Raw genomic sequence first — 18752 nt, forward strand, 5'->3', positions numbered from 1 at the left:
GCAGCTATACTGAGGGTGAAAGAAACCATTGATTGATTTATCTTTTTTCCTTTGGTAATACCATAGAGAGGGTTACTGGGAGTATTTCAGAGGGCAGATATGTCTCACGGTGTGGGAGACCCACTGGGAAGAGGAAGAAGGGAGGTAAAGGGTGACCGGATGGCTGGTGAGAAGGTTTCCAGTTCATGCCACTGGGCTGAAGCAAAGCTCTAATTTTTAAGACCCTGGCAAAGCACTGGAAATTGTATATAATATTAACTGTGTGTATTAAAAATAGGCTTGGGTCAGAAGGTTCTAAGGCAATCAAAAAGGCTTCTGCTTTTTTTCCAGGCTACACTTACTTAATAAATAGTCTTCCTGCGAGGCTCTACAAATTTCAGTTCATAGGATGCTTCTGTTAGCAGCGGCTTCTGGGTGCAAAAGGTATACAACAGAGAAACAGCAAAAGTACCGACGTAGTTGCAGCCCAACCAACCTTAACATGTTCCTTCCATAGCACAAGCTCTTACCTCAGGTTAATTCCCTCTGCGAGACAAGCGGGTGATTGTAATTTCTATAGCTTTAATTCTTGAATTATAAAGCTGTTTCTCTTCTTCTTACCATTAAAAATATAAAACCGGGTCTTGCCCAGTGCCAGAACCAGTCTGCATGGAGGAGTATTGAGAGCCTTGTGTGGACTACAATGGAAGATGGGCTTGGGAATCCCTACTGCTTCCCCAGTCCAATCCATGGAATATATAAGGATCTTAGCCCATCATAACCAAGTAGAAAGAGACATTCAATAGCAATAATAATAATAATTATGTTTTACACAGACACAAGATGTGGCTGCTTAAAGCAATCCTGGCTTTGACACACGCACTTATGAACTCAGAAGATGCCGGCAAGCAGAAAAAGGCCATGAATCCCGAGACTTTCATGAACGTTGTAAGTCAGGAGAACTTTGTATTCCTGTTCTGCCTGAAAATTTACAGATGTTTGGCTGGCGAAGAAAGGGCTGGAGGGTCTATGCGTGAGGGGGTTCGGGTCACCATGCATGCTGGTTCTGTTGAGCAGCGTGATAGGACATTGCCTCCATACCACAGTTAACGAGCAACGCTTCCTGAAGGAGCCCTCTTCCTGCCAGCAGTATTAAGTGCAATTATCGGCAGGGCAGTTAGAGAATCCCAGCCAGACATCTTCTTGAAGATTAGAGAGTTGTGCAGGCTCCTCTCCTTCAGCTGCAGCAGGTTGCTTGGAACTGTGTCCAGGTGAAGTCTCTGAAGGTGGATGTAGATGGACCCAGGACGTGGGCAATGAAACCGCTGAAATTAATCTCTTCCATCAAACATGTGGCAAAGTCAGCGTACAGCCATGTGTAGGCAGGATCACAAATGGATTTCACCAGACTGAAATTTCCCAATCCATGCAGTTTTTGGCATAAATAATGCTCTGGCAGAGCCTCAGGAGCCCTGCGACAATTCCTATGGGGCTTGTTCTATGCCCTTCCAGTCAGCCCAGCTCAGCAGGTTTGATGTACCCCGCTACCTCATCTTCCCCTCGTATCTGCTCAGAGCATGATGCGACATGTTCTGCCACTGGCCTCAGCTGCCAGCAAATCCTTGCAGTTTCAATCCCCATTTTTGGAAGCATGTGAAACGCATATGCTGCTGCAGGAGGGCCCCGTTGCCACCAGGTGCCCTCCTGCTTTCTTGGAGGAGTCACCCCGAGCTCACAGCTCAGTGTCTCCTCTTCCCCCTGGCATTAAGCGTGAGATGCAGACACAGCATCTTCTCTCAAAGAAAAAGTCCCCAGGCAAAGTGATGTCCCCACTGCTGCGGTGTTTTGGTTTGGCAAAGTCACAGCAGATGAGGGATGAGCTCTTTGAGGTGAATGCTCGGCTACTAAAAGGTTTCTACCTGGGTTTTCCTTTCCCCAGAGCCAAATAATCTGCCACAGAGGGTACCCCAGTGAGGAGTATGAAGTCCTGACTCCTGATGGCTACTACGTCAGCCTGAACAGAATTCCTTACGGGAGGGAAAATCCGAGGAAAAAAGGTATGGCTTCATTTCACAAGGTAAATGGAAAACCAAACCAAATCAAACCAAAACAAGAACAAACCAACCAACCTGGGGTTTGAAAGGCTTGGGAGGGACATCCACAGCTCTCCAGCCTGAGACAACAAGGGCAACCACCACTAGACAACCATGGCAAGGGTCTTTTCACAGCGAGATGACATTAAAATGTCCATTTTATGTCCTCTGGCAGTGCAAAAGAAAGGCTCTGTCAGCCTGAGTTTGGGCTAAGTAGAGAAATCCCATTGCAATGAAACACACTGTTCCTCTCGCACGCAGGTGACAGGCCCGTCGTGTTTCTCCAGCACGGGTTACTCGGAGAAGGCAGCCACTGGGTGGAAAACCTGGCTAACAACAGCCTTGGCTTCATCCTAGCAGACTCTGGCTACGACGTCTGGCTGGGAAACAATCGAGGGACAAGCTGGTCCCGGAGACACCAGCACCTTTCAGCTGACCAGGTTGAGTTCTGGGATTTCAGGTGGGCTGGAGCAAATTACCAAAGCATGTCAAACCTCTCCGCCTGCCAAGCAGAGGTCGGTGCCTCCAAGCAGGCAAGTCAGAGCAGCTAATCCCCAGGTATGGCCTCCTCCAGACCTCCCAGCAGTGTGCCGGGGGAGGATGGAGAAACTTGCACAGACCTGCCTGCTGACAAGGGACCAACACCTCCCTGCACTGCTGCCTGTCCCACAGCGACATCAATCCTACCTTGGGGTCTCTGCAGGGACCTTTCTGTCCAAGCAGGGCGTCCACAAGAGTTGTTGCCACCTCCCCTTCACCTAGACTGTGTCCACAGAGACCTCATCCCCAAGAATGGCTTTTTAAGCCTCTCTAGACCTGATCTTCAGCATGCCCCCGGGTTTCCTAAGCTCATAAACATGCCTCCAGTAGGAAAATAAATACCAAAGTGGGTCTGTGCTTCACAGCACACGGGCAGGAACCCATCTGGCCAAGAGCATCTCTAGTTGGTGGTGTAACCCCGATGAGAGCCAGCTCTGGGCTTGCAGAGCTGCGGAGTGTTGCACCTGAAGGCACAGCTAGCCAGGCTTCACGCAGTTTCTTTGCAACAAGCTACTGTCAGGGGAGGATGAGGCCATTGCAGGTTCACCCAGCACAGGGCTCTTCTAGCCCATGGGAATTTTCTCCTGGAAAATCAGCCACAGCTCTTAAGCCCTTCAGTACCCGAGCAGTGCAAGGCGGCCAAAATTCACAGGTAAGGTTGCTCTCCTGGTGTTACCTCATAACCAACCCCCTGCTCCTGTGTTGCAGCTTTCATGAAATGGCGATATATGACCTCCCAGCCATGATTGACTTTGTTCTGCAGAAGACTGGGCAGGAGAAGATATATTATGTTGGCTACTCCCAGGGCTGCACAATCGGTGCGTTCGAAGGGGTGGCACATTGCGCTGCTGGAAACATCTAGAAAACATCCATTTTGGTGGTTGTTAGCAGAATGTGTGGATGTCCCACCTTTGTGGTTGTGGGAAGGATAGGTAGCAGTCTCCTGCAAGTCCCACAGTGGCTGTGTTTTCCATGCAAGATGTCCAGGAGGACTGGCATGCTTCTAGTGTAGTAGGAAAGCCCTCGGTGACCTAAGTTCCTTGCTGCCACTATAATTCGACCTAGAAAACAAAATCACAGTGCTCCATGTCAAAGCCAAGGGCATTTTGCACAGAGCTTCTGCTTTTGGGTGAAATGAGTGATGCCTGTTTTCACCAGCTGGGCCCTGAGGAGTGCAAGGTGATGCCACCCCTCAGCAGTGCTTGATGGAAGATGATGACGGTACTGCCTCTTCACCCGGTGAATGGGGCAGGGCTTCGCCTCAGTGGTAGCTGCTTGACTGCCTCATTAGCTGCTTCCAACTGTAGGAATAACAGCATTGTTATCTTTTGAGTGCCTCTAGCAGAGTTGTCAGGGCCTGGAACAGGCTGTCCAGGGAGGGGGTTGAGTCAACATCCCTGATGTGTTTAACAGATGGGTACATGAGGTACTTAGGGATACGGTTTAGCATAGACAGGAATGGTTAGACTTGATGATCTCAAAGGTCTTTTCCAGCCTTGTGATTCTGTGATTCTGTAGCACTTAGTGTTGAGCATAAAGGTGGCAAGAGGTTCCCAGGTTTCTAATGAGAGAAAACACCAGCTAAGCAGATCCAGACAGCAGGTCCAGCGAACCCTCGGATTCAGCACCTGAAGAATGACCGGCCGAGTCTCAAGTTGTCCTTTCCTGTTTTCTCAGCATTCATTGCATTTTCCTCCATGCCAGAACTGGCTCAGAAAGTCAAAATGTTTTTTGCCCTGGCTCCAGTGGTGACAATCAAGCACGCCAAAACCCCCATCCTGAAAATGTCCTTCCTTCTGGACAGGCAATTCAAGATGTTTCAGGTAGGGGATTGCTTCATGCTTTTCTCCCCCCACCTCCACCCCCCCCCCCCCACCCTTGAGCACACCGGTCGGGGGTTGGGCCCAGCTGGAGCCCCCAGGGCTAGCCAGTGGGGCAGAAAACAGTTGGTTCCCGCTGATCTATAGGCATGGACACATCATTTCGACATGTCATTGCACAGTCACTGTGTTGAGCATGTGCCTTTCTGCTATTGGTAGGATCTTCAGGTGTTGAAACTGGTCTTTCTATGGGGGGCCCTTGTTGAACTTGACCGTGCTGATTTTAATGACGGCGAGAAATGCATCCTTCGCTTGGGAAGGTCAGGGGGAAGCAAAGAGTGCTGAGTACTGATTTCCCCATGTGTATTCAACCTGCATTGCCTCCTGCCATGTGCTGTACGCATCTTAGCGAGGCAGGAGGGCAAAGGAGGAGTGGGCTTGGTTTTTGGTGGGTATCCCCTCACGGCCCAGCTGGAGGGACAGCCCTCGGGGATGGCATCGGATAGTGGGTGGGGAGGGGCAGTCATACAGGAAGGGAAACGCAAGAAATCAACCCCGCCCTTCACTTGTGCAGCTTCTGCTCGGCACAACAGACGCTTCGCTGCGGCTGAGGAAGCTGTGGAGGTTTCTCCCCAAGCTGTGCAGGCATCCGCTGCTGCAGAAGCCCTGCGCCAACCTCCTCTTTCTGCTCGGCGGCTACAACGAGAAGAACCTCAACACGGTGGGTGCACCGCCCCATTCGGGGACGAGGGAGCCGGAGCCCTGGGGTGCATCACCCACAGGCAAGCAGACACCACAGGGGCAATGCGTGTCTGTGAGATCCTCCCTCAACAGCCATACTGCCCACCAGCACCCGGGGGCACAGCCCACCCTATGTCAAGCCCACTGAAGCAGCATCTGGGTGCCCAGGGACAGTCACTGAGGTCTTGAGCACCCTGCCCCAGACACAGTGTCCCACCAGCTGGGGGTACCTCGTCCGTGGCCACCATTCCCCTCCCGCAGCTGCTTCAGAGCCATTTGTTTTTTAATGACAATCCCGCTCCGGAAGATGACCCGATTCTCCTGGAGTGTGACTCAGCAGTGGGTGTTTTGGGAAGCGCATCACCTGGCAGCTGCTGCCCATGTTCCCATCCCTTGGGAAGCAATCGTGGCTTCAATTTGTTTCCTTGCAGACACGGCTGGATGTGTACACATCCCACTATCCGGACAGGACCTCTGTCAAAAACATAATACACTGGGCCCAGGTAAGTTCCCTTGAAAGCAGATGCTTCACCCTTGGGACAGTCCCTTTCACTGGGAGTCTGGTGTGCCCAGGACAGATGTGAGAGGTCAGGGGGATCCCGGGCATCAGCAGGAAAATAAAGGCAAGATGTTAGGCATACAGAAGAGACGCGGGACACAGGATGAGCTGCCCTGGTCCCTCCGGGGTGACAGTGGGCAGAAGCCAGGGCATATAAGGAGAGGCTGGGGGAGCTGGACCTGCTCATCCAGAGATGAGAAGGCAATGAAGGTGACCCAATGCCATCTCTCCCCACCCGAAGGGGTCCCGGAGATGCCAGAACCAGAGTCTGACAGTCTGAGCAACCTGCTGTGGCGCTGACCAGGCTGGAGACAGGGTTAGGCTGGAGACAGGGTCAGGCTGGAGACCCATAAGCTGGTGCCTCCCTGCAGAGGCAAATTATATGTAGTGGGGAAGACAGAAAAGGTCTTTTCAGTCAACGCAACTACTGTGAGGGTATCTGAGCTTCCACCCCAGCACAGAAGCAGTTCTTAGAATAACCGGGCTCACTGATGACTCTGTACTCCAAGCTCAGAGTGCCACAAGAAGCTAAGGTATGATCAGGTTCTTGAAGGAAAACTCACTGACACAAGTGCTCTGGCAGCATCCTGAAGATGCAGCACTACTGGCAGCAAGGGGGCGTTCAAGGGCACAAGCGTTGCCGCAGCGCAGCCAAGGATATGTGCGTGACACACTGGTCTGTCATCCACTTGCTGAGACAGACATGGAGCTGGAGGTCAAGGCATCATCACCCTGTCAGAAAACAGGTGGAAAGCCTGGCTTTGCCGGGATGCCACCTCCTCCTGCAAAGTCCTGTGCAAGCACCCTCTCGTGATGTGGTCCTTTGGGGAGGCTGGAAGACGCCAGGGCTGGCCTGATGGCCTCCCACTACAGACCTACCCTCTCCTTCCAGGTGCTGAAATCGGGAGAATTCAAAGCCTTCGATTACGGCAGTGAAAACCGAGCCGTGTACTACCAGGTAGGAGGCCATGGTGGGAGTGCTGGCAGCTGAAGATGCCCGGGGGGTGTTCCAGGTGGTAGGGGGACAGGCTGGCTTGCAGGAGTTGGCCATGACAGCAGTTCCTCAGAGCCCCCTCTGTCCCTCCAGGAGACACCTCCCTCCTACCGGGTGGAGGAGATGCCCGTGCCCACTGCGGTGTGGTCAGGAGGGCAGGACTGGGTGGCTGACTGCAGGGATGTCCGCCTGCTGCTGCCCCGCATTGCCCACCTTGTCGCCTACAAACACATCCATGACTGGAACCACTGGGACTTCATTTGGGGCATGGATGCCCCTGGACGCCTCTACAGCCATATTCTAGAGCTGATGGAGGGGTCCCAGTAGAGTAGCAGCTCCCCAGGGAGATGCTGGTGGCCCACAGAGGTGGAGGGACATCCCTTGCTGCTCCTTCCTGCTGGCTCGAGATGCTTGTGGTGACAGTGCTTCCTGCGCATCCCTTGGTTGTCAGGCTTGTCCTCCTCCTTGCTTGAGGACTCCTCAAGGACCGGTGGCACCATGCGGGCCCGGCAGCGCTGGGATCAGCTGAGGCATCGGGGCAGGCGGGAGCCGCTGGCTGGGTTGGAAGGACCAAAGGTGATGGTAGAGCCACTGGCCAGGCTACACAAGGAGTATGCAGGGACCCTGCTGTGATGCCAATGGTGGCTGCCCGGTGGGTCACGGATTAAAGCACCCGACCCGTGAGGAGATGGAAGGGAGCTGGGCTTGTTGGGTCTGGCCATGGGGAGGTCTGAGAGCAGCCCCCCATCACCACATGAGCAGGGATGGAGGGGACAGACGAGGCCAAACCCTTCTCGGCAGGAGCAGGTGATGCGGCGAGGGGTCCCAGCCCCAGATCGCAGCCATGGGGAATTCAGGTTGGATGCGGGGTACCCTTCTTCCCCCAGACAGGTCCCCAGGGAGGTGGAAGGTCTCCATCTAGGGGTGTGTGTGGGGGAGGAGGGGGTTAGGACTCAGCTGCGTCAAGCCAAGCATCTGCTTTCACCGTGTGGCCCTGGGGCCCTGCAGCTGCAGGTCTCTGGGGACACCTGTGTCTACCAGCGCTGATGCCCATGCCCCATCCCGGGGAGCTGGTGGCCCCAAATGCGCCGGGACTGGGTTGCAGGGCCACTGCCTCCCAGCGAAGAGGTCACCACGCCGGCATCGCGTCCTGTGACAGTGCAGTGCCCCTCACCATGCCATCCCGCCCTGCTGTTTACTGGAAACCCGGAGGCGGGGAAGCTCCCTCCGAAATAAATGCTCAAAGGGGATCGGTTCCAGGAGCCTGCGCCGCAGCTCGGGTACCCCTGGCACTTCCGCCCCGTCTGTACGCGCAGGGGCGGCAAGGGCTCCCCGGGGAGCCCCAGCAAAGAGGACACCGGGACCCCACCACCCGGAAGGCAGTGGCATCCCCCGGGACAGCAGGTTGCCAGCCGGGGACCACCAGGCAGCCCGGGCGCCGAGGGGGTTGATTCGCGCTCACAGAAGTTCGGAAGCCCCCGGAGCTGTCGGGGGCAGAGCGGGAGAGGGGGGCTATCGCGGGGAGCTGCCCCTCTCCCCCGCCGGACCTTCTCCAGCATCAGGGCAAGCCAGGGCCGGGCCCGCCACCTCCGCCGAGCCCCGGGAGCGGGGCGGGGCTTCGGGTGAGGGCGGGGCCTGCCGGGCCCAGGCCGGGCAGGGTCAGGCCGGGCGCCATGGAGGGTGGCGGCGGGTGGCGAGTGTTGGCGGTGGGCGCGGGGCTGGCGGGGCTGGGGGCGGCGCAGCGGCTCTGCGGGCACGGCTGCCTCCGCCTGCTGGAGGCGGGGACCCGCGCCGGGGGCCGCGTCTACACCCGCCCCTTCGGTACGGGGGAGGCACCGGGGACTGGGGAGGGGGATACGCGGGGGAACGGAAGAAGGGATGCGAGAGGCTGCTACGGAGCTGCCCCCCGCGGGGCCGGGAGGGGCACGGGGCTGGGGTCCTGTGGGCGCGGCGAGTGCAGACCGGAGCTGGTGACGGGCAGAGGGCAGGGGTGACGGGGGATACACGGGGTTGGGGGTGCTGGCGCTCCTCCCGAGAGTTCCGCCACGCGTTCATCTCCCTCCCCTTTCCGCAGCGTCGGGGCTGGCAGAGATGGGGGCACACTGGATCCACGGCCCCTCGCCGGGGAACCCCATCTTTCAGCTGGCCACCTCCTACGACCTGCTGGGCCCCGAGGCTGCCCAGGAAGAGAACCAGCGGGTGGAGGCAGGGGGCCACCCCCCGCTGCCCTCCGTCACCTACGGCAGCTCGGGGAGGGTGCTGAGCCCTCAGATGGTGAATGAAGCCCGTGACCTCTTCGACACCCTCCTGGCCTCCGCCCGCACTTTTCAGGGGGCCAAGGAGCTGCCAGCACCCAGTGTCGGACAGTACCTGCGGGCCGAGATTGGCCCAAAGGTCCCCACTTTTGGGGGAGGTGAGGAGGATGCCCAGCGGCTCTGGCTGGCCATCCTCGCCACCTGCCTCAAGCTGGAGTGTTGCATCAGCGGGACCCACAGCATGGACCTGGTGGCTCTGGAGCCCTTTGGGGAGTATGTCTCCCTGCCCGGCCTGGACTGCACCTTCCCAGGGTAAGCCTGGAGCTGTGGAGGGGGACGTGAAAAGCATTTCGGGGGGTACCCCATCCCCAGCAGTGCCTCTTCCCACAGTGGCTATAGCAGCTTGCCCGATCGCATGGTCTCAGCTCTCCCAGAGGGCACCATCCTGCTCAACAAGGCAGTGAGGACCATCCAGTGGAGAGGGTCCTTCCACGAGGAAGGGGACAAGGGCAGGGATTTCCCCGTCCGGGTGGAGTGCGAGGACGGAGACGCTTTTCTCGCTGACCACGTCATCGTCACTGTGCCCCTGGGTGAGGACACCAACACCTCCATGCCTTGCCTGTTCCTGTTCCAGACTCACCCTAATCTCTTCACAGCCTCCCCTCTCCCACTGAGGGGAAGCTGGGAATAGGTTTGGGGAGGGGAAAGTATCTCAGACCCCGTTTAGGAGCCCAGTGAACAGAGCTGCCCATCTTTTGCCCGATCTGCTTACAGGTTTCCTCAAGGAACGCCACCAGGACTTCTTCCAGCCTCCCCTGCCTGAGCGGAAAGCAGAGGCCATTCGCCACCTGGGTTTCGGTACCAACAACAAGATCTTCCTGGATTTTGAGCAGCCTTTCTGGGAACCCCAGCAGCAGCTCCTTGAAGTGGTGTGGGAGGACGAATCACCCCTCGAGGAGCCCAGCTCTGACTTGGCAGCCAACTGGTTCAAGAAGCTCATCGGATTTGTGGTCCTCCAACCACCGGAGCAGTACGTGGCCAGGAGTGTCAGCAAAGGGGCATTGCATCCTCCGGGCAATGTGAAGGAGCACCTTCACATGTCCTGTCTGGAGCTTCTCTGGTGGCCCATGATGTGGCGGTGTTTTGGGGCAGGGAGGGCAGCAGGCAGCTCTCAGCACTGTCCTTCCTTCCCCCAGGCATGGGCACGTCCTCTGCGGCTTCATCGCAGGGAAGGAGTCAGAGTACATGGAGACACTGAGTGACACAGAGGTTCTCAACACCATGACATGTGTCCTCCGCAAACTGACAGGTACTGTCACCTCCCCTGCCCTTCTCATCACCCCAGCCCCACTTCCCACCCCAGGGAAACAAGCACTCAGGTTTCTGGATCCCACCCAAAACCCATGCCTGCAGGGAACCCGGGCCTGCCTGCTCCCAGGAGTGTGCTGAGGTCCCGATGGCACAGCGCTCCCTACACCCGGGGGTCCTACAGCTATGTGGCTGTCGGCAGCTCAGGAGATGACATCGACGTGCTGGCTCAGCCCCTGCCTGAGGACCCCGAGGACCCCAGGGTAATTGCTTTTGGCCCTTAGGAATGTAGCCTGCCATGGTGTCAGGGAGCAGGACCCTCCAGGCGTGGGGGCAGATGAAGCAGGGTGGAAACATGGCACTGCAGGAGCAGGGGGCAGTGGCACTCCCCACTCCCATTCAATGGTCACTGATTCTCGGGTCACCAACCAACCCCCTTTGGCTTCTCCCACTGGGCTCCATAGGGCTGGAGGGGAACTCCATTCCATAAAATGTGGGAACACCTAGCTCCTCCCAACCACACTCTGGCATCCTCAGGGTACGGGCGGGTCTCTAAGGAAAGGAAGGCGCCCGCTCATCAGTCCCTACATGTCTGCAGAGCAGGTCATACATCTGCGAGGTGTCAAAGGGCAGGTGGTTTTAGTGCAAGCCAGCATCCCCTGGGGTTAGGGGCGGGGGCAGACCCCCAGCGCTCACCTCACCCCTTGCCACAGCCTCTGCAGCTCCTCTTTGCCGGCGAGGCCACCCACCGCACCTTCTACTCCACCACCCATGGGGCCCTGCTGTCGGGCTGGAGAGAGGCCGAGCGACTCAACCACTTCTTCAAGGCGCCCAGCCCTGCTCCGGGGCTCTGAGGGGCCTGAGGCGAGGGGGGCGGGGAGGGTAAATAAAGCCCGTGCTCCACAGCTCGCTGCCGGTCAGTCTGCTTTATTGGGAGACCCGGCTGGTGGCGGGGCGCGGAGGCTTCTCTCTCTCTCTCTCTCTCTCTCTCTCTCTCCGGCAGGATGGATGCGGCGCTCCGGCTGCGGTCCGGCGGGGCAGGGGGCCGCGGCGTCAGTACCAGTTGGTGCTGGCGATCAGGAAGCGGGTGTCGTCCAGCGGGGCCTGCGTCGGGCCTGGCTCAGGGGCGGGCTCAGGGGCTGGGGGCGCCTGAGGAGCGGCTGGAGGGGTCGGCCCCGCGGCACGGGGGGCGGCGGGCCCCGCCGGGGGCGCTGCTCGGGAGGCGGGACCCGCCGTGCTGCCGGGACCCGCCGCAGAGGGACCCGCCGTGCTGCCGGGACCCGCCGCTGGGGGCCCCGAAGGCCGCACCTCTGCCATAACGCTGAGGGGAAACCAGCAGCGGCGGCCGCAGAGGGGAGCGCCCCGCCCACTGGATCTTGCTCCGCCCATCGGGCCTGGCTCCGCCAGCCGGGGGGCTGGCACCGCCCTCCGCCGGCTCCGGCCGCAGCCTGTCCGGCTCCGCCCACCCGCCGTGGCAACACCCACAGGGAGCCCAGTCGCTCACGTCGCGCCGGATGTGGCGGAGCTGAATGTGCGCCGCCAGCGCCATGAGAGGGTGGGCGGGAGCGCTGCGGGCGGCCGTGAGCGGGGCCGGGACGGCGCCGGGACGGTTCCGGCAGCGCTTCGATTTCGGGGGTCGCGATGTGGCCTCCTGGTTCCCGGGGCACATGGCGAAAGGTGAGGGGCGGGGCTGCGGCGGGCTGCCGCCCACCCCCCGCTCCCGGCGCCGCTCACCCGGCGCTGTGTTGCAGGCCTGCGGCAGATGCGGGCCTCCCTGCGGCGCGCCGACTGCCTCATCGAGGTGCACGACGCTCGTATATCCTCCGGCACGGCCCTGCGGGTGTCCCCTGGCACAGCGGGAGCCTGAGCCCCGCCATCCCTTCCCCGCCTCCGCACCGGTCCTCCCCTCCGCGTACCCTGGCCGCCCCTTCCCCCGTCCTGTACCCCTCCCCATTGCTGCGCCAGCCCCACCGGCTCCCCGGCCGCCCCCCCAGCGCCCACTCCCACACCAGTAGCCGCGCTCCTTAGCAGCACTCACATCCCGCTGTCGGGCCGTAACCCCATGCTGCAGGAGGTGCTGGGCATCCGCCCGCACATCCTGGTGCTGAACAAGATGGACCTGGCTGATCCTCGCCAGCAGCCGGTGAGTGCCATGGCAGGGCTGGTTAGATGGCTGGGGTCCCACGGGTTGCCGCAGACGGGTGCCAGCAACGCCTCTGCCTGTTCCCGCAGACCATCCTGGAGCGCCTGAAGCAGCAGGGATGCCCGCATGTTGTCTTCGCTGACTGCCAGCACGACGTCAACGTCAAGAAGGTAATGGGCTGATAGCCCCATGCCTGGCCCTGCTCGTTGCAGCTGAGGGCCACATGCTGATCTCCCAACCCTGTGACGGAGCCTCAGTGCCCTGCTGCAGTGATGCCAGCTAGCCCCAAGCAGTGTTTGTTTCCAGCTCACCCAAGGCACCCTGTTCATCTGCTTGGCCCTGTTTTGCACCTCCTTCTGGCACAGCGTCCTCCAAGCACACCCTTCTCTGTGTTTCCTCTACAGATTGTTCCCCTGGTCGCCAAGCTGGTGGGCAGCAGCCCACGTTTCCACAGGGCCGAGGTGAGAGGATGACAGTGGCGAGAGCACCAGCACACGTGCAGGGAGTCAAGGGTGGCTACCTGCGGGTCACCTGCCTCTTGTGCTGGAGGGACGAGGCAGCTCACGCCCGTGTCAGAACCACCAGCAATGGCCAGGTTGTTTCACCATCGGGGGGCCTGATAACCAGTCACTCCCTACCCACGTCCTCCTTGCTTCCAGAGCACTGAGTACAGCATCCTGGTGATTGGCGTGCCCAACGTAGGCAAGTCGTCGCTCATCAACTCCCTGCGCAGGCTGCACCTCAAAAAGGGTATTTTCTCTGCGGTGCCTGGGGCTGGGGAGGAGCTGCTGGCGCAGCTGTGGAGTGGGTGGCAGGGCAGAGCGCCGCTTGCTCCTCTGACCATGTCTCTCCTCTCCCCAAAGGAAAAGCCACCATCGTTGGTGGAGAGCCAGGCATCACCAAGGCGGTGCTGACCAAAATCCAGGTACCTTCTCCACAGTGCAGCTGGCTGGGTGAGTGCCGGGCGGGCTCTGCTGTGCTCTCCCAGCAGCCCTGGAAAAACCTCGAGGCACACAGAGCTGGTCTCCAAGGATCACTCAGGTCCCGGGTCCAGCTCAGCGCCTTGCTCATTACCCGTGTCAGCATCCATAGTGCTAATTACTGAGCCACATGTCTTTAACGACCCTGACTGCCCCAGGTCTGCGAGAAGCCCCTGATGTTCCTGGTGGACACGCCTGGTGTGCTGCCCCCAAAGCTGGGGGATGTGGAGACAGGCATGAAGCTGGCGCTGTGTGGTGAGGAAGGCAGGGTGGAGGGGGGGTGGACACTCCCCAGACATGGCTTTGAGACCTGGCTGTACCTGGTACTGCCAAGTGTGTTGCTGGTGTGCACTGAGTGGGTGCCCTCAGGGGGCATGCAGGCAGCAGGAGAGGTGGCCAGGGCTCAGAGCAGGGCTGCGGGCAGCTGGGGCTTCACCTTTTTTTTTCCTTTCCCCCAGGAGCCATCCATGACCACCTGGTGGGGGAGGACATCATGGCCGACTACCTGCTGTATGTCCTGAACAAGCAGCAGCAGTTTAGGTGAGCCGGTGAGGGAACTGGAGAGGGCCCTGGCTTGCATCTGGTCCCTGATTGGGAAGTGGGGGGATGGAGGGGAAGAAGTGATGCCCACAGGGTGTAAGCCACCACCTCCTTTGGCAGGTATGTGCAGCGCTACGGGCTGGCCGAGGCCTGTGATGACATTGAGCCTGTCCTGAAGCGTGTGGCCCTTGCCCGGGGCAGAACACAGAAGGTGAAGATGCTGACAGGGACGGGTGAGTACTGTGGGTGGAGGGGTGTAACTCTGCTGCTTGGGGTGCAAGCGGACAGGCTTTTGGGGATCCTGAGGTGGCTGCAGGCTCCCCCGACACCTCCTGCACTTGTGTCCTGGTCTCCAGGGAATGTCAACGTGACGATGCTCAACTACCCAGCTGCTGCCTATGAGTTCTTGCGGGATTTCCGTGCCGGATACTTGGGCAGGGTGACGTTGGACTGAGCCCTATCCCACGGGAGAGAGGCACCGCCTGCACAGGGAGTGAAGGCCTGGCCACCCAGGGACACCCCGTGGGGGAGCTCTGGTGCACAATTCCAATCGGCTCTGCCAGGGCTGTCCCCAGTTTCGTGGCTGTGATGCTGCACGGGGCTGTGGCTGCCCCGCCGTGCTGTCACCACACAGGGTGATGCTCTTGGTGAGGGGTGCGGCAGCCCCAGCTCCCCCAGGAGCACCTGGGGTACAGCTGCTGCCCCTTGCCCAGACAAAACCCCCGTGGAGAGACATTCCCGTGCTGTGGTACTGACCCCCTCAGGGTCCTCTGTCCGGAAATAAAACTCCTGTGGGTATGGAGCTGTGGCTGTGGCCCCTGGCATGAGCCCCCCACCCCGCATCCTGCCTCACCTGCTTTCTGCCCAGCTGCACTGCCGTCTCCGCGCACCCCGGTACTGAGGGGCGCTGGAAAGGAGCCCGGCCCGGTGGTGATGGGCACGGGGAGGGCAGGGAAGGTGGTGGGGCTTCCCGCGGGGTCCCGCCCCGGGGCGGCGGGTAATGGGGGTGAGGGGAGGAAATGGGGAACAGCGCTGGGAGCCAGCGCTGGGAGCCGCCGCTGGGGGCGGTGGGTGGGCAGCCACGCCGGGCACGGTCAGGGTGGTTTCTCCCCCCCTGCCCCAAAACCGTCAACGGCGGAGGACGGCAGCCAGGGGCCAGAGCCAGGGGACGGCCCAGCCCGGCGGGGCCCGGCGCGGCGCGGCGGAGGTCCAGGCGGCCGCCGTCCAGTTGCCGTCTCGGTACTCGACGCCGTCACCCCCATCCGGCTCGCCGGCCAACCGGGCTCGGCGCAAGGCGGCCCCCGCCGCCGCTCCCGCCGCCGCCGCCGCCGCCACCCGCACGGCCGCCCCGGCCGAGCCGTACCGGGGAACCGCCGCCTTCACCCGGGCCCGTGCGGCCCCTCGTGCCCCGCCGCGCGCCGCTCCCCGGGCCCCGCCGCGCCCGCCCTTGCCGGCCGCCGTGTCGCAGAAGGCGGCGGCCAGCAGCAGCAGGGCCCAGCACGCCGCCGCGCTCCGCCGCATCTCGCCCGGGCGTGCACCGGGAGGGCCCCGGCGCTCCGGCACCGGTCCCGCCGCGGTCGCGCGCGGGACCCGCGTCTCTCTCGCGCGGCGCCTCGCGGGCTGAGTAACCGCGCGCCGGCCGCGCGCGGCTGGGCGCTCTCGCGCGCACCGGCCGGACGCGGCCCCGCGCGAGGTCGCCCGTGGATGCGGGCGCGCGCTCTCACGCGCGCCCCTCGGGCTCGCCCGTGCGCACACGCGCGCCTCGCGCACCCGTCCCCGCTTTCCCCCCCCCCCCACGCCACGCCGCGGCCGCGGGGCACGTCCGTGCCCCCCCGCCCGTGGGGCTCACCGGGCCCGGCGCTGCCGCTGGCTCCCTCCGCTCTGCTCCTCCCCGCGCGCGCTCCCGGCCGCCGCGCTCGCGCCGCCCGCGCCCACCCCACGCGCGGCGCCGCGTTCTCGGGACGGCGCGGCGGCGGGGATGGAGGGAGGGAGGGAGGTGGAGGACGGGGGGAGCGGGCCGCGGCGCCCACGCGGGGCCGCCCGTGGCAACGCGTGCAGCGGCGGGAGAACCGGGGGAACCAGCCCGCCACCGCGGGCCCGTCCCAAGGCGCCTCTAACTACCCCCCCGCCCTGATTCTGAGTGTGCCCCTCGGGCCCCACTCGTGTCCAGCCGCGTGGGGCCAGACGGGGCCAGGCCCGCCCCGGCGCCCTCGCCCCCCCCGCCGCACTCTGGGCAGCCGCAGGCCGTCCCGAGGGGCGCAGGACCCGGCCAGCCCTTCGCCGAGGCCCCGCCCACAACGACGTCACGGCCTCGGCCAATGGCGATGGCGAGCGGGAGGGCGGGGTCGTCTCGTCCAATGGGCGCGGGGCGAGGGCGGGGCTCCCGCGGAGGCAGGGCCGTCCTGCCGCGTTCCGCCGCGTTCCACCGCGCTCCGCCATGGCCGCCTCGCTGCGCGCGCTCCTCCGCCCCGCCGCCGCTGCCGCGCGCCGTCATGTCCTCCTGCCGCCACCGCCGCCCCGCCTCCTCGCGGGGCCGCGCGCCTGCAGCGCCGGTGAGCGGGGCACCGGGGCGGGCGCGGCGCGGCACCGGGGCGGGGCGGGAACAGGCCTCCGAGCATCCCGGGGGCGCCGACACCGGGCACCGGCTCCCTGCGCGCCATGTACGCGCTGCTCACCGGGGTCCTGGCACCGCCCTCCGCGCCGCTCGGCGCTGCGGACGGGCCCAGCACCGTGCACCGGGGTCCTGCACCGGCACGGGACGGGGAGGTCCCTGGTCCGGAGGGCGCCGGCGGCTCCCCGCGGGCCCCGGTGCCGAGTCCCCGAGCGGGACGTCCCGCCGGCTGCCGGTGACCGCTGGCGCACGCCCCGCCTCCTCGAAGGTCGCCTTAAAATAGCGCGGCGGCGGGACCCGAGTCGGAGGCGCGCCGGGGGTGAGGGGGGAGAGATTCTCCTCCGGTTGCCAGCAGCCCGTTGACTAACGGGGCGGTGCCGGGGGGCGGCGGGCAGGGGCCCCGTTCCAGTACCTCTCGGTGCAGAAGACGGGGGCGCAGCAGAACGTGGGCCTGATCCAGCTGAACCGGCCACAGGCGCTGAACGCCCTCTGCGAGGGGCTGATGCAGGAGCTGCGACGGGCGCTGGAGACCCTGGAGAGCGACCCGCAGGTTGGGGCCATCGTCATCACCGGCAGCCAGAAGGCCTTTGCGGGTAGGCAGGGTGCTTCTCCCCACCCTGGCCTTTGGATTTGAGGGGGTTGGCAGGGGACAGGCACACACCCCACATGTCCCCATCTCCCCTCCCTTTCCCCTTCGCAGCCGGCGCAGACATCAAGGAGATGCAGCATAAAAACTTCCAGGAGTGCTACGGTGGCGGCTTCCTCGCCGGGTGGGACAAGGTTTCCACCGTCCGCAAACCCATCATTGCCGCCGTGAACGGCTACGCCGTGAGTCCCCCGCCACCTCTCCACGCTCCCCCTCCCCTTCCAGTTCTGCCTCGGCACCCCCTGACCTTTCTCTTCCTCCCCTGTCCCAGCTGGGCGGTGGGTGTGAGCTGGCCATGATGTGTGACATCATTTATGCTGGGGAAAAGGCGCAGTTTGGGCAACCCGAAATTCTGCTGGGGACCATCCCGGGTGAGTGGGGGGCACCCAGCAAGTGGGGTCCATGCTGTCTGGAACAGGGACAGTGGGGACCCCCACATGTCCCCCTCCGGACCTTTCCCTTCCCCAAATGCCCCCAGGCGCTGGAGGGACGCAGAGGTTGACCAGGGCGGTAGGGAAGTCGCTGGCAATGGAGATGGTCCTCACTGGCGACCGGATTTCGGCAGCGGAGGCGAAGGAGGCAGGTGAGGGCCATGGGCCAGCCCTGGCACCACGAGGGTCTGGTGGGGAGCTGTCCCCCCGCCACCCCCTTACCTCCTACCGTCTGTCCTAGGTCTGGTCAGCAAGGTCTTTCCCGTGGAGAAGCTGCTGGACGCAGCCATCAGCTGTGCTGAGAAGATCGCCAGCAACTCCAAACTGGTGGTCGCTATGGCAAAGGAGTCAGTCAATGCTGGTAGGGGCTGGGGGTGCCAACCGGGAACCCCTCCACAGGGGCATGGAACCAGGCAGCAGGGTCTCCCCAATTTCTCCTTTGCTCCCAGCCTTTGAGACAACACTGACGGAGGGGAACAGGACAGAAAAGCGACTTTTTTATGCCACCTTTGCCACTGTGAGTCGGGAACTCGGCCCAAATGGGGTGGGGAGGGGAACATGGTGGGGCTGCCACAGGCCCCTTACCTCGTCTCTCTGCTCCGCGCAGGATGACCGCAAGGAAGGGATGACGGCCTTCGTGGAGAAGCGCAAGGCGAACTTCACCGACAGCTAATCCCAGGCACAGGATTCACTGCAGGTCCCCGTGGCCGCCAGCTGCCCGTGAGCTCCCTGCATCCCCCTGCAGAGGGTTCCTGCAGCGAGCGATAGGAGACAGCCAGCAGCAGGGAGCACCTTTGCCCCTGTTATTAAAAGGTTTTCCTGGTGCTGCTGGGAGATGGGGCATCCTTGCTGTGGGGGTCCCCTCTGAGCTGGGAAGTGTTGGGGCTCACCGAGAACCCCTTCCAGGACTGCACTGCTCCCCGACGCTGGACTGGGTGAGAGCGGCTTCACAGAGCACATGTCCCCTGGGGAGGGAACAGCCTGCAGCACACCCATGTGCTGAGTCTGCCCAGCCTCTGCCCCACCTGAATTGAGCCTGGGGTGCTGTGCTGAGCCCCCTACCCCAAAGCATCGTCCTCACCCCTCCCAGGGCCAAGCCTGGGAGGGGAAGC

The 18752-nt window shown here is 62.1% G+C and overlaps 5 protein-coding genes across 5 annotated transcripts; 4 read left to right on the plus strand and 1 right to left on the minus strand.

Moving 5' to 3' along the window:
* Positions 1-822: 822 nt before the first annotated feature.
* LOC311192174 (lipase member M-like) lies at positions 823-7053 on the plus strand (the record flags this gene model as incomplete). Its single annotated transcript, XM_084264597.1, has 9 exons — positions 823-927; positions 1919-2036; positions 2334-2532; positions 3321-3430; positions 4290-4435; positions 5007-5153; positions 5605-5676; positions 6625-6690; positions 6820-7053. The coding sequence occupies 9 exons, from the start codon at positions 823-825 to the stop codon at positions 7051-7053; spliced, it is 1197 nt and encodes a 398-aa protein (XP_084120723.1).
* A 1346-nt stretch (positions 7054-8399) lies between these two features.
* Positions 8400-11180, plus strand: PAOX (polyamine oxidase; the record flags this gene model as incomplete). The annotated part of the gene is made up of 7 exons (XM_084264537.1): positions 8400-8547; positions 8801-9293; positions 9372-9571; positions 9756-10011; positions 10178-10290; positions 10395-10552; positions 11003-11180. The coding sequence occupies 7 exons, from the start codon at positions 8400-8402 to the stop codon at positions 11141-11143; spliced, it is 1509 nt and encodes a 502-aa protein (XP_084120663.1). The 3' UTR covers positions 11144-11180.
* A 656-nt stretch (positions 11181-11836) lies between these two features.
* Positions 11837-14754, plus strand: MTG1 (mitochondrial ribosome associated GTPase 1; the record flags this gene model as incomplete). Its single annotated transcript, XM_084265444.1, has 11 exons — positions 11837-11966; positions 12041-12105; positions 12328-12432; positions 12522-12602; positions 12837-12893; positions 13092-13182; positions 13296-13357; positions 13571-13667; positions 13871-13952; positions 14073-14185; positions 14309-14754. 11 exons carry the CDS (start codon positions 11837-11839, stop codon positions 14404-14406), a joined length of 981 nt encoding a protein of 326 aa, XP_084121570.1. The 3' UTR covers positions 14407-14754.
* A 326-nt stretch (positions 14755-15080) lies between these two features.
* SPRN (shadow of prion protein) lies at positions 15081-15473 on the minus strand (the record flags this gene model as incomplete). Its single annotated transcript, XM_084264536.1, has 1 exon — positions 15081-15473. The coding sequence occupies one exon, from the start codon at positions 15471-15473 to the stop codon at positions 15081-15083; it is 393 nt and encodes a 130-aa protein (XP_084120662.1).
* An 879-nt stretch (positions 15474-16352) lies between these two features.
* ECHS1 (enoyl-CoA hydratase, short chain 1) lies at positions 16353-18465 on the plus strand. The gene is made up of 8 exons (XM_084265044.1): positions 16353-16504; positions 16959-17156; positions 17264-17391; positions 17481-17580; positions 17688-17792; positions 17882-18001; positions 18090-18157; positions 18248-18465. The coding sequence occupies exons 1-8, from the start codon at positions 16390-16392 to the stop codon at positions 18311-18313; spliced, it is 900 nt and encodes a 299-aa protein (XP_084121170.1). The 5' UTR covers positions 16353-16389; the 3' UTR covers positions 18314-18465.
* Positions 18466-18752: the final 287 nt, after the last annotated feature.

This window comes from Gallinula chloropus (genome assembly GCF_964237585.1).
Source record: "Gallinula chloropus genome assembly, chromosome: 5".
Lineage (NCBI taxonomy): Eukaryota > Metazoa > Chordata > Aves > Gruiformes > Rallidae > Gallinula > Gallinula chloropus.

Coding starts and splice junctions, on each gene's coding strand:
- ECHS1 (XM_084265044.1), top strand. CDS start 16,390: ATGGCCGCCTCGCTGCGCGCGCTCCTCCGCCCCGCCGCCGCTGCCGCG. Junction 18,002..18,089: donor AAAGGAGTCAGTCAATGCTG/GTAGGGGCTGGG, acceptor CTTTGCTCCCAG/CCTTTGAGACAACACTGACG. Junction 18,158..18,247: donor TTTATGCCACCTTTGCCACT/GTGAGTCGGGAA, acceptor TGCTCCGCGCAG/GATGACCGCAAGGAAGGGAT.